The sequence below is a fragment of the Aquarana catesbeiana genome, linkage group LG07 (assembly GCF_042186555.1).
Source record: "Aquarana catesbeiana isolate 2022-GZ linkage group LG07, ASM4218655v1, whole genome shotgun sequence".
NCBI classification, from domain to species: domain Eukaryota; kingdom Metazoa; phylum Chordata; class Amphibia; order Anura; family Ranidae; genus Aquarana; species Aquarana catesbeiana.
This window is the reverse complement of record NC_133330.1, coordinates 11,887,042-11,901,134: the sequence shown is the minus strand read 5'-3', so window position 1 is coordinate 11,901,134 and position 14,093 is coordinate 11,887,042. Positions and strand designations below refer to the sequence as shown.

The following is a 14,093-nucleotide window of genomic DNA, read 5'->3' as shown; positions in this document are numbered from 1 at the left end:
TTCTTTCTTTCTCCTTCTCTCACATTTTCTTTTCTTTTTCTCACTCTTTCTCTCTATTACACTCTCTCTCTCTCTCTCTCTCTCTCTCTCTCTCTCTCTCTCTCTCTCTCTCTCTCTCTCTCTCTCTCTCTCACTTCTCTCTCTCTCTCTCTCTCTCTCTCTCTCTCTCTCTCACTTCTCTCTCTCTCTCTCACTTTCTCTCTCTCTCTCTTTCTCTCTCTCTCTTTCTCTCTCTTTCTCTCTCTCTCTCTCTCTCTCTCTCTCTCTCTCTCTCTCTCTCTCTCTCTCTCCTCTCTCTCTCTCTCTCTCTCGCCATTTCTCGTTTGCTGCTTATGTTTCATGGTGTTTCTTGCAAGATTTATTTTCTATTCAGTTTTTGGTTTTCAGTACAATTATGAAATACAATATTTTATTCAATCCGCTCTTGAATAAAATATTGTTTGTAATGGCTCCTCCTTTCCACCCGTTCCTCCTTTTTTCTTTTGTGTTCTTTTTCTTTGTGTTGTTTTTCTGGCTCTCTGGTGGATTTTCACAGATCCAAACAAGAAAACTAAGGGCAAGTATAATCCAGCAATAGATCTTCCTGCCCCCTCACAACCCACCACCACCCGCCTGCCTGCCACCCGCCCGTCACCCTGCCCGTAATGCCTACTACCACCTCACAGATCCTGTCACTCCTCCTCCTGTCTGTACCCCTCTGTCACCTCCTCGGAGGAACCTCCCCTTCCTTTGTTATCACCATGTGGGATATAGTGGGACCCCTTCATCTCTTTCACACTCCTCTCCTTCCCTGTTCCTGCCTTCTCTGATCCCCTCAATGAAAGACGGTCTCCAGAGGAGCCACCAGAAGCAGTGTATATATATATATATAAACCAAATATATATATAATATTTTATATCTTAAGTGTGCGTGTGTACATGAAAATGGCTGTTTGTACGCCCTGCGCTACTATGGTAATTAAGGGGTTAAATCAGACAAGTAATGTGGTTTCCTCCTCTGTGTTCCTTCGCCTCCTGTCCTGCATAAGACTTTGTCTCCCTTCCCCTTTACCTTCCCACCTTTATGTAATTTCTTTCTTTTTTTTTTTACCCTTCTGTATCTTCCCCCCTTATACTTTTGTTTTTCTCCTAGTGCCCAAAATCCTTCTACCCCATGTGTTCCAGATTCCCAAATTCTTCCGTTCTCTCAACTCTAATTTCCTCCTTAAGACCTCATTCCCTTTGTGTGTTCTAAATACCTAACACCCCAAAGTTCTCCATTCTCTTCCCTCTTACTACTCCTGTTCCTAATACCCGATGTATTTCAAATTGACAACTTGTTTGTGCTAACACCTCAAAGTATTTCATTGTCTTCCCTCTTACTACTCAGATTCATAATACCCCAATGTGTTCCAAATTCCCAACTTGTATGTTCTGACACCCCAAAGTTCAAAATACCCGTTGTGTTCCAAATTCCCAACTTGTATGTTCTGACACCCCAAAGTGCTCCAAATCCCTTCCTTCTTACTACTCAAGTAGTTCCTATTACCCAATATGTTCCAATTTTCCAACTTGTGTGTGCTAACAACCCAAAGTGTTCCATTCCCTTTTCTCTTACTACTCAAATTCATAATACCCAATGTGTTTCAAATTGACAACTTGTGTGTGCTAACACCTCATTTATTTCATTGTCTTCCCTCCTATACCTCAGGTTCCCAATGCCCACTGTGTTCCAGATTACCAGCTTGTGTGTGCTAGCACCTCAAAGTGCTCTCTTGCCTTCTACTGCTGAATTCTTTTTCCAACTACTACCCAAGTTCCTAATACCTGATGTGTTCCAAATTCTCGAATTGTTTGCATTATCACCCCAAAATGCTCCATTCTCTTCCCACATAGTGCTCAAGTTCCTATTACCCGATGTGCTCCAAATTGACAGCTTGTGTGTGCTAACACCCCAAAGTGCTCCATTCCCTTCCCTCTTACTACTCAAGTTCCCAGTACCCAATATGTTCCATATTAACCACTTGGGTGTGCTAACACCCCAAAGTGTTTCATTGTCTTCCCTCCTACAACTCAGGTTCCCAATGCCCATTGTGTTCCAGAATACTTACGTGTGTGTGCTAACACCTCAAAGTGCTCCCTTCTACTACTCATTTTCCTAGTACTTGATGCTAACACCTCAAAATGTTTCATTCTCTTCCCTCCTACAACTCAGGTTCCTCATACCCAAAGTGTTCCAAATTCCCAATGTGTGTGTGCTAACACCCCATTCCCTTTCCATCTAGTACTCAACTTATTAATACCCAATGTGTTCCAGATTCCCAACTTTTGTGTCCTAACACCCCAAAGTGCTCCATTCCATTCCCCCATGCTACTCAGTATCCTAATACCCGATGTGTTCCATGTTACCAACTTGTGTGTGTTAACCATCAAAGTGCTCCACTCTCTTCCCTCCTACTACTCAAGTTCCCAATACCAGACGTGTACCAAATTCCCAACTTGTTTGTGCTAACACCTCAAAGTGGTCTATTCTCCTTCCCATCCACTACTCCAGTTCCTAATACCCGGATGTGCTCCAAATTCCCAAATTGTATTTTCCAACACCCCAAAGTGCTACATTCTCTGCCCTCCTATTACTCAAGTTCCTAATAGCTGATGTGTTCCAATCTTCTAGCTGTGTCTCACACCTTCCCAAAGTCCACCATCCTTTCTCCTCTTGGTACCCATCTCTTTTCCCTTCATCCTTGGTTTTTAGGCTTACTGTTTACCTGTCTGCCAAATTTCCAGTCTTGATTCCCCCCAAATCCTCAGACCTCACCCCCCCTTGTACATTTTACCCTAATTAACAAGACTTTGTCACTTTGTTTTCTTTATTCCCACCTTGGTTTGGTAGCCTGGCTTTCCTTTTCTCTGGTCTCAGGATTTTATCTTTCTTCTTGAGTAGGCTTCTCCTTTTTTCTTGTCACCTTTTTGTTCCAGTTGATACTGTATCCTTTCCCTTCTATACATTTAATTCTCCTAAAATCCATCCCCTTTGTGTGTCCAAACTCCTGAGTCCTCTTCAGGGGCATACCTATGAATTGTGGGCCCAGCATGTATCCTATGATCAATAAAGACCAATTATTGTCTTTCAAGATCCTCTTAAACATTTCGTCCCAATACAGGTGCTTCTGCACACCTCTACCGCTCATTTTTGGGGGAGAAGGTGCATAATCCGTAGCAGCTGGTAGCGTCAACCATGACAATACATGTCATTGAACTTAACATGATATAGGTCTAAATCAAGAACAGGCAGTAGGAGAGCTGTCAGCATAGTCTGCACTATGGTGAAGTGCTTTGGATGAGAGTTACATTTGTAGTAGCAATAATCATAATAACAACCTTAATGATAGTTTAGATTATTACAAAATGATTGATGCTCTTGCACACAATTACTCTATAAAAACGTCTTTAAACTCTAGATTTCTGTAGAACATCAGCCCTCAGCTGTCCCAGGGTTGTCCTGTCCATAAGGTTTCAGCTTAGGGACCCCTTGTTTTGAAGGCATGCTCTTGTGTCTTTCTCCTAAATTCTAATTTATATTTCAGCCATTCTTTATTTTCTTTCTCTTTAATCCTGAGAAATCGTATCCCATTGATTCCAGATTATGGTCTGTGTGTCCTAACTCTTAAGTATCTGCCTTCCTCTGGCCTTATTGTCTCCTAATACCCTAGATCAGTGATGGCGAACCTTGGCACCCCAGATGTTTTGGAACTACATTTCCCATGATGCTCTTGCACTCTGCAGTGTAGTTAAGCATCATGGGAAATGTAGTTCCAAAACATCTGGGGTGCCAAGGTTCGCCATCACTGCCCTAGATCCTTACCCAGATGTTTGTCCTTCTCCTAAATCCCATTCACCTTTATCCTTGCCCTTGTCTCAATTCTTCCTATCCCCAACATTATGCTCCTGTATGTCTTCCAAAGTCCGAACACTTTCTCCTCCTTCCAAGTCCATAGTATTTTCCCCTCCTTCCTTGTATGTCCACCTAATACCCAAAGTCCATTCCCTTTGTTTTTTACTCATCAACTCTAACTATTTTTGTCTTTTTTGTCCAATAACACACCTGTTTGTGCGGATCTCCTCTTTACCCCCTACATATTGCCTTCTCCGGATTCCTACATTTTTGTGTTAATCTTCTTACCTCTGTTTGTGTGGATCTTCTCCTTACCCCTACGTATTATGTTCTCCCAATTCCTACCTTTTTTGTCTTGATCTCCATACCCCCTCAATATTATCTTCTCCCAGGGTCCACCTTTTTTGTGTTGATCTCCTTACTCACTCCTTATTGTCTTCTCCAGATCCCTACATTTTTTTAAGCCGTTCTCCCTACCCCAGTCCTAATTGCCTTCTCCCGATTCCTATCTTTTTGTGTTAATCTTCCTACCCCTTGTTTGTGTGGATCTCCTCCTTACCACCTACCAATTATCTTCTCCCAAGTCCTAAATTTTTTGTCTTGTTCTCCATACCCCCTCAGTATTATCTTCTCCCAAGTCCACCTTTTTTGGGTTGATCTCCTTACCCCATTACCTTCTTTCAATTTTTCCATTTTTGTGTTGATCTCCTCATCTTCTCCTTGCTGTTTACTCCCGATTCCAAACTTTTTGTGTTCTTCTCCCTACCCCATTTTCTTACCCCTGTCCATGTGGGTCTCCTCCTTACCCCCTATATATTATCCTCTTCACATTCCTACCATTTTTGTCTTGATCCCCTTACCCCTCCTTAATATCATCTCCCAATTCCTACTTTTTTGTGTTGATCTCCTTACTCCCTCTTTATTGTCTACACCCAATTCCTCACTTTTTTGAGGTCTTCTCCCTATCTCTGGTCCTTTTTGCCTTCTCTGGATTCCTACGTTTGTGTTAATTTTCTTACCCCTGTTTGTGTGGATCTCCTTCCTACCCCCTACGTATTATCTTCCCCAAATTCCTACCTTTTTTTGTATTGATCTCCTTAACCCCTCTTTATTATTTTCTCCCAAGTCCACCTTTTTTGTCTTGATCCCCTTACCTCCTCCTAATTATCTTCTCACCCCTGTTTGTGTGGATCTCCTCCTTACCCCCTACCTATTATCTTCTCCCAATTCCTAAATTGTTTTGTCTTGTTCTCCATACCCCCTCAGTATTATCTTCTCCCAAGTCCACCATTTTTGGGTTGATCTCCTTACCCCTTCCTTATTGTCTTCTCCAAGATTCGTACATTTTTTTTTTTTTAGTCCTTCTCTCTACCCCAGTCCTAATTGCCTTCTCCTGAATCCTATCTTTTTTGTGTTAGTCTTCCTACCCCTGTTTGTGTGGATCTCCTCCTTACCCCCTCCTTATTGTCTTCTCTCTACCCTATTCCTGACTTTTTTTTTTTGTGTGTGTTCTTCTCCTTACCCCATCCTTATTGTCTTCCCCTGAGACTCCCTACCCATTTTATGTTACCAGTTTCCACCTGTGTGTCTCCTGCCCTCTCCCCTTCCACCCACACTTGTCTTTTTACCCTCCTCTGCCGGGTGCCTCTCTCTCCACCTCACCCTTCATTTGCCTTGCTGCCTCTCCTTCCTGTATGGCCACTTGCGATGGAGATGTGGCCTTCATCTAGTTATCATGAATGGGTATTAGCTACTGATGATGTATTGTACCCGTTCCGTTTTCCTCTTCACTCCCCTCCCAACCTCTTTCTTACACAAGCTGCTAGGGGGCAGTGCTGAGTCAGCACAGACAATACCGGGGCTCATAGACAATCGATCTCTGGGTAGTTGGAGGGGGGGCGGGTGGTCTTGAGTTAGTTCAATATGATGGTATGGTTGTCCAGATCAGGACTGACCCCTGCAGCTTCTGTTTGACCTTTTCGGTGACCCTGTAATGGCAATGCTGATGATAGAATGATAGTGTCCTGTTTCCTTTCCTTCCCTTCCCTTCCTACCATCGCTTGTCCGTCCCTTACCTCAACCTCTGATCAGAAGATTACAGTCAAACCAATCACGTGTCCCCAGGCCACCCCACAGCTGAGCATCCAAGTGCATTGTGGGTGGTAAATTGAAGGGGCCCCTTCTACGAAAAAAAAATTAGAATTTGCTGCAAATTGTCTCCATTAGCTGATCGTCTATTGAGTGAGTTCACGTCTTGACCTTGACTATGATTTAGGGAGATGACTTTGACCGACATTTCGATGCCCTTAGAGTCCCCCACAATGCACTGTGCCTCCTGTCTGGGTGGATGGCGCGGGTTTGGACTGTCTTTATTGGGTCCCCCCCCCCCCCCCCGGTGTGGCTTCGCAGGTGCCTGAGCTCAGTTTGTCCTGTTACCCCAGAATGGTCCAGTGAAAGCCTCCTTCCACCCGTTAGTACATCTTGCATGTGAACATAACACATCCAATCAGCTTAGAGAGCAGACATGGTCAACCCTCCTCCTACAGGCAAACACTACACCCAGCACCCCACACACTGCCGGAAATAGAGTTCCAGAACCCTGGAGGTAAGTTGCCCGCAGGTATGAAAAACATTTCTAATGACACAATAGAGATACTAAACAAATATTCTTTTTTTGCATTACAAAAAAACTTGCACACGCTACACGGCCATGTCATGTGATCTCACCAGCTACCACCAAAGCTTTGGTCAGGATATAGACCCAAAGGGTGAAACACCAATAGGGTATCACGGGGTGCTCAACCTGCCGCCGTCCAGCTGTTGCGGGACTACAAGTCCCACGAGGCATTGCAAGTGTCCGACAGTTACAGGTATGACCCCCAAAGGCAGAGGCATGATGGGACTTGTAGTTAGGCGAAGGCTGGAGGGCCATAGGTTGAGCACCCATGGAGTAAAGCGTCACCTTCATTTTGGAGTACACCTCCTAAATTTGAAGGGGTGCCTTCAGAAACATTTGAACAGCTTCTCGTTCGGTGAAACTGCATGTACATGCGTTCTATCCAGATTGGGGCTAAATCTAATGCTATTTGACTATTTTCTCTCCAAGTCTCGAGTGGATCGGGAAAATACCACATTATGGTCACCAGAAAGAGCTGACTATCATGGGGAATAAATATGTATTTCTTATGACCATCAGCTCCATCTAGTGGCCATACTGCAGTATTTTCCCAAACCACTTTTTTTTTTAAATAAATAATATTCAACCTAGAGAGAAAATAAGCTAACAGGACAAAATTTAGGAAAAAAACATTTCAGCTTTAAGAAAATTGTATACAGTGAAATATGATGTGAAATACACTGAAAATAGATTTAGGAGTTTTATATGCAATCTATTATTAACCACTTGACCTCCAGAATGTTTTACCCCCTTTCATGGCCAGGGCATTTTTTTTTTTTGCTATTCAGCACTGCTCTACTTTGGCTGGTAATTGCTCAGTCATGTAACGCTGTGCACAAATTAAATTTATATAATTTTTTTTTCACACAAATAGAGATTTCTTTTTTTCTTGGTGGTATTTGATCACCACTATTTTTTTTTTTTTTTTTCGTTTCTGTTTTTGTTTTTTAGATTCAGGAGTTTTATATGCAATCTATTATTAACCACTTGACCTCCAGAATGTTTTATCCCCTTTCATGGCCAGGGCATTTTTTTTTTTTTTTTTGCTATTCAGCACTGCTCTACTGTGGCTGGTTATTGCTCGGTCATGTAACGCTGTACACAAATTAAATTTATATAATTTTTTTTCCACACAAATAGAGATTTTTTTATTTTATTTTTTTGGTGGTATTTGATTACCACTGTTTTTTTATTTCGTTTCTGTTTTTGTTTTTTTTTTTAATTATATTAACAAAAAAGAGTGAATTTTAAAAAAAAAAATCAAAACCAATATTTTCCACTTTCTGTTATAAAACATATCCAATAAAATCAATACCCAGTTGACCTTCAGAAAGGTTTTACCCTCTTCATGACCAGGGCGCTGGGCAAAATAAATATCAGATTTAAGAAAATTGTATATAGAGGGACATGATGTGAAATACACTGAAAATAGACTTAGGAGTTTTATATGCAATCTATTACTAACCACTTGACCTCCAGAAGGACCAGGGCATTTTTTTTTTTTTTTTTTTTTTTTTACTCGGCACTGCGCTACTTTAACTGGCGATTGCTCGGTTATGCAACGCGGCACCCAAATTTAAATTAATATCATTCTTTGGAGTGTAAGCTCCTTTGGTGGAGGGACTGATGGGAATTGTCTGATGTTCCTTGCAATTTTTTTTTTTATTTGTGTATTTTTTGATGTAATAGGCTATAAATTCACAAAGCTAACGCACCTTCATAAGGCTCCTTATATCTTTTTTTTTTTTTTCTAGCTAAATGCAATGAGATTAAAAAAAAAAAAGTAAAATAACTATGAAAAATAAATATCTGTATATGATATATTTTCTAACTTTTTTTCTAACTATTTTCTAACTATAATTTCTACTTTCTGTTATAAAACATATCCAATAAAATCCAATTTCTTCATAAATGTAGGCCAAGGTGTATTCTGCTTCATGTCTTTGATTTAAAAAAAAAAAAAATCACCCAATACCAATGTATATTAATTGGTTTGTGTAAATGTTATAGCTTCTACAAACTATGGTATAAAAAATTATATACATATATCTATTTATTTATTATATATATATATATATATATATATATATATATATATATATATATATATAATTTTTTTTTTTTTTTTTAAATATATAAAATAGGACAATAAGTAATAGTGTAATCAAACTGGGCTTATTATTGCCAGTCATGCGGAGGTCAGACACTTACTGACAAGGGTACTTAGGGTATTGTATCAGGTAGTACAATGTCTGCATATAAAAATAAATGATTCTCTATATTTCCTTTCAGCACATTTGAGATTGTTGGAGGAAACCTCCATTTCCTTTTTTTCATATTTATTAGGCGATTCTATCACTTCACATAGAAATGACCCTCACAGAGGAAGGCTGTGATTAGATCTGAGCTCCAGATGAACAAAATCTCCTCCATCCATCTATATAATTACCATGAACTGTCATTAGGCTGAACGTCGCTGTATCCTGACAACAGCCAAACATGACAATTTGTAGACATGGAGGCCGAGACATCACCCGAGGGTCAAACACAACGCCATTCTAGAATAAAGTCAATGTTACGTCTTTGTACATTAGGCTACATTCACAAAGCTTTAACACGGGATACTCTATTTTTTTTTATTTCATATACAAAAATGTTTTTAAATTTATTTTAAATGTATTTTTATTTATTTTTAATTTATTTTTATTATTATTATTATTATTATTATTATTATTATTATTATTATTATTATTATACAGGATTTGTATACAGTTTGTGCATTGCCTTACAATGTTATTTTTAATATATCATATACAGATATTTATTTTTCATAGTTATTTTACTTTTTTTTTTTCTTTATTTTTTTTTTTAATCTCATTGCGTTTAGCTGAAAAAAACTGTCGCTCAAAAAAAAAAAAAAAAGAAATAAGGACCCTTATGAAGGTGTGTTAGCTTTGTGAATATAGCCTATTACATCAAAAAATACAAAAATAAAAGATTGCAAGGAACATCAGACAATCAGTCCCTGCACCAAAGGAGCTTACACTCCAATGCCCCCCACAGTCACACACTATTATTATTATACATTTATATAGCTCTGACATATACCGCAGTGCTGTACAGAGATCACTGAGCCAATCACATCTGTCACTGGAGCAGAGGAGCTTACACTCTAATGTATCTAAAATGAAAGATATTTTCTAGCTTTCCTTTTTGCTATTCTGGACTGTGAGAAGAAATCTACAGAAACATGAATAGAACATACAACCCAACTGGGAGATCATCCAAGACCTCCGGGAACGGTAAATGTAACAGAAAATTAAAACAGAGAAGAAAAAAAAAAACATAAAAGTCATAATTTAGCTCTTTAGAACCTTAGAAAAAAAAAAAAAAATATTAAAATGAATAGCCCATAAAAAAAAGAAAAAAAAAGCTTTTGCTGTAATATTCAGCAAATATTCAGTATCCCTGCAGTACTTTTTTTCTGGCACTAGATGTCCTCAGTCTGATGCTCAGCATCATTCAACCCACTTATTCTAATCCCGGGTTGTCCTTGCCCTGCCCCCCAGCCTGTTACTGGACAGTGAAAGGAGAAGCAGCACAGCTCATTTCTTTGTCACCCTGCTCTCTCCTCCTATCAGCAGGCTTCTTGTCAGCACCTGAACTAATTGACTCCCCGTGCTTCTTCTCCCTCCTCAAGTCTGAGCTCTGTTGTACAGGCACTAACAAGGCGTACATTAAAAAATTTATTGGTGCCTCATTGTTTAAAGAGCTTCATTACTTTAGTGTCTTTTGTATCTGCAGAGAATTCCCTAACATTCACATATTTATAGGTGCTACATAAGTGGAACTTCAGCCAAAAAGGTTTTCTTAGGGGTATATCATATATTATATATTATATTATAGTATATTATATTAAATTATACTGTATATAAATATATTATTTATTATATTATGTATCTATTATATATTATAAAATATTTTATTTTATATTAATATATGATATTATATTATTATTTTATTAGGCATTTTGACATCACTTCACATAGAATGACCCTCACAGAGGAAGGATGTGATTAGATAAATAATTGCTAAAGTATTCTATTTTATTATGTATTATAATATATACAATTATATATAATATAATAGTATATATTATTATTATTATTATTATTATATTGTATATAATTTTTTTTATTATAATAATTTAATCTATAATCTATAATATAGTATAATATTTTCCTAGGGGTATATTCATAAGGAATTTATTTTCGATGGAGTGGGGGGAGAATACGAACCTCCTTCAGGTGCTGTTCGTGTCCCCATAAGAGAGATTCCTCCTGCATTTCCTGTACCGGTGACACCCGAAAGGGGAAATCTATAATCTGACTGTAGTTAATAGGACAGGAAGTGAGGAAAAAGTTCCTCAATGACAAAGGCACTGACGACGCTCCACCAGTCGTAGTGTAATGCAGGTTATGGACACTGGGTGGCGCTATCCCAGCACTGGATTGAACGCAGCTCTTTCCAGCCGAAGTTTTCAGATCTCTTTAACTGCAGAAAGTTCTGAAAACTTTTAGCTGTGAATTCTGTGAACGTTTAAAGGTGTCATTTCTAAAATTCCCGAAACTGCAAGAAGGAATTGCCAACGGGGTAGTGTGCCTATTGCTGGCTCCATGCCAGGAATGGACGCCGGGCACTTGTTAGGGCAATACTTTCATTTCAGGTCAGCAAAAATATTTCCTTTAATCACGTGACCTCCGGAAGATTTACCCCCCCATGATCAGGCCAATTTTTTTTATTTTTTTAATTTGTTTTATTTTCAATTTTTTTTTATTGGATATGTTTTATAGCAGAAAGTAATATATATATATTACTTTCTGCTATAAAACATATCCAATAAAAAAAAATTGAAAATAAAACAAATTTCTTCATAACTTTAAGCCAATACAGTGCCTTGAAAAAGTATTCATACCCCTTGCAATTTCCCACATTTTGTCATGTTACAACCAAAAATGTAAATGTATTTTATTGGGATTTTATGTGATAGACCAACACAAAGTGACACATAATTGTGAAGTGGAAGGAAAATGATAAATGTTTTTCAACATTTTTTACAAATAAATATGTGAAAAGTGTGGGGGGACATTTGTATGGCGCCCCCCGGAGTCAATACTTTGTAGAACCCCCTTTCTCTACAATTACAGCTGGAAGTCTTTTTGGGGATGTCTCTACCAGCTTTGCACATCTAGAGAGGGACATTTTTGCCCATTCTTCTTCTCTGCAGAATATCTCAAGCTGGCCCTGCATGCATCAGGAAGCACGTACAGTGGAACCTTGGTTAACGAGTAACGCGGTTAACGAGCGTTTTGAAAGACAAACAACTATTTTTTTTTTTAAATCCTGACTCAGTTTGGTGAGTGTTGTCTCCCAAAACAAACAGAATTCAAGCTAATGGGGTGTGCAGTACCACATTTGGCCAGAGGTGCGGGGGGGGGGGCGCCGGTGACACTCGGAAAGGTTCGGAGCCGTTCACAAATACTCGGGAAATACTCCGTCCCCTAGTTTTTTCGAGTCTTTCTGAGGCTTTCCGAGTTCAACCGAGCTGTCCCCGAGTGTTTCCAAGGCTCCCCCCACCCCCACGGTATTGCATGCAATAGAAGTCAATGCAGAATGAATTATCTTCATTTCCATTGACTTCTATGGGGAAACTCTCTTTGATATGAGAGTGCTTTGGATTACAAGCATTCTCCTGGAACGGATTATGCTCGTAATCCAAGGTTCCACTGTAGTGAAAAGTCTGGATGGGCGCACTGACACCCTGACCTGTATGGTGTGTTCCTTGGCCTTCATGATGCTATTTGTTCACTAAGGTTCTCTGCGGGCTTCACAGAACAGCTGTATTTATACTGAGATTAAATGACACACAGGTGGACTCTATTTACTAATTTGGTGACTTCTGAAGGCAATTGGCTCCACTAGACTTTAGTTAGGGGTATCATAGTAAAGGGGGCTGAATACAAATCCCCCCCTCCCCACACTTTTCACATATTTATTTGTATCATTTATCATTTTCCTTCCACTTCACAATTATGTGACACTTTGTGTTGGTCTATCACATAAAATCCCAATAAAGTACATTTACGTTTTTGGTTGTAATATGACAACATGTGGGAAATTTCAAGGGGGTATGAATACTTTTTCGAGGCACTGTATGTATTCTGCTACATATTTTTATTCAAAAAAAATCCCAATAAGTGTATATTGATTGGTTTGCGCAAAAGTTATCGCGTCTTCAAACTATGGGATATATAGTGGAATTTTTATTTATTTATTTTTTTTGCTAATAAGTGACTTATAGTGGGACGGCGATAATGCAGTGGACAGTTGGGCACTAACTGCCACTTCTGACAATTTGTGGGAACCAGTGACACTAATCCAGTGATCAGTGCTAAAAATATGCACTGTCACTGTACTAATGACACTGGCTGGGAAGGGGTTAAACATCTAGGGCCATCAAAGGGTTAACTGTGTGCATAGCCAGTGTTTTGAATGTACTGTGTGGAGCTTTTACCAAAGGGATGTGCTTTGCAGGGAAAGAAAATCCTTCACATTCCCGCTGTCAGGGTGGAGATCTGCATTGTTTACATTAGGCATGTGCACTGCCGAAAAATATAGTTAGTTTTAGTTTCGTTCAGGTTTTTTTTTTTTTTTCGTTTTCGGGTCATTCGTTATGATTGAAATTCTTAAATTCTAAAATGCGTAAAATTTGAAAATTCTAAAGTATGAAAATCCCAAAATTCGAAAATTAAAAAATTCGAAAATCCAAACATTCGAAAACAAAGAAAATCCAAAATAATAGCTAACTAACAAACTAATAATAACTAACTATTAAATTCTAGGTATTGGAAATTCCTTTCAAATTTGGCTGTTAGTGAACGTAACGAATACAAATTTATCCCAAGTTACGAATTATCCCAAATAACGAATGCCTCATCTAAACAAATGGAACAGAACGAATTAATAATAAATAATAATAAAACGTTTTTATTATTGTTATTTATTATTAATGATTTGTTATATTCCATTAGTTTAGATGCGGCATTCGTTGGCTCAGATAATTGGTAACATCAGATAAATTCGTATTCGTTACTTTTACTAACAGCCAAATTTGAAAGGAAATTCCAATACCTAGAATTTAATAGTTAAGTTATTATTAGTTGGTTATTATTTCAGATTTTTGAATTTTCGGATTTTCGTTCTTTTGAATTTTTATTCTTATTTTCGAATTTTCAAATTTACAAATTTTTGTTAAATGGGTTTTCGTTAATTCGGATATTTCTGAATTAACAAATTTGTCAAAATTCGTAAAAAAAAATTAAAAAAATCCAGAACTAAATGAATTGCACATGTCTAGTTTACATAGGCTGGGGGAGGAAGAAGCAGCAGAAGTCAGTCATCTGTTTTGCAGAGCTTGTGTGCTAACAAAGGGACTGCTGAGAGTAGGAGAGAGCACAGAGAGATGAGTCCATCAGTCTACTG

At 38.5% G+C, this 14,093-nt stretch overlaps 1 protein-coding gene across 4 annotated transcripts in view; it reads left to right on the top strand.

The window, feature by feature from the left end:
* The window catches only part of CACNA2D2 (calcium voltage-gated channel auxiliary subunit alpha2delta 2), a 339,422-nt gene that overhangs the window by 295,035 nt on the left and 30,294 nt on the right, over positions 1-14,093 (top strand). For 2 of the 4 annotated variants that reach the window (XM_073591599.1, XM_073591598.1), the window contains exon 23: positions 536-556. The exons of the other annotated variants lie outside the window; for them this stretch is intronic. In XM_073591599.1, coding sequence (XP_073447700.1) covers positions 536-556 — 21 coding nt within the window. The remainder of the gene's footprint in view (positions 1-535; positions 557-14,093) is intronic. 4 annotated transcript variants of the gene reach the window in all.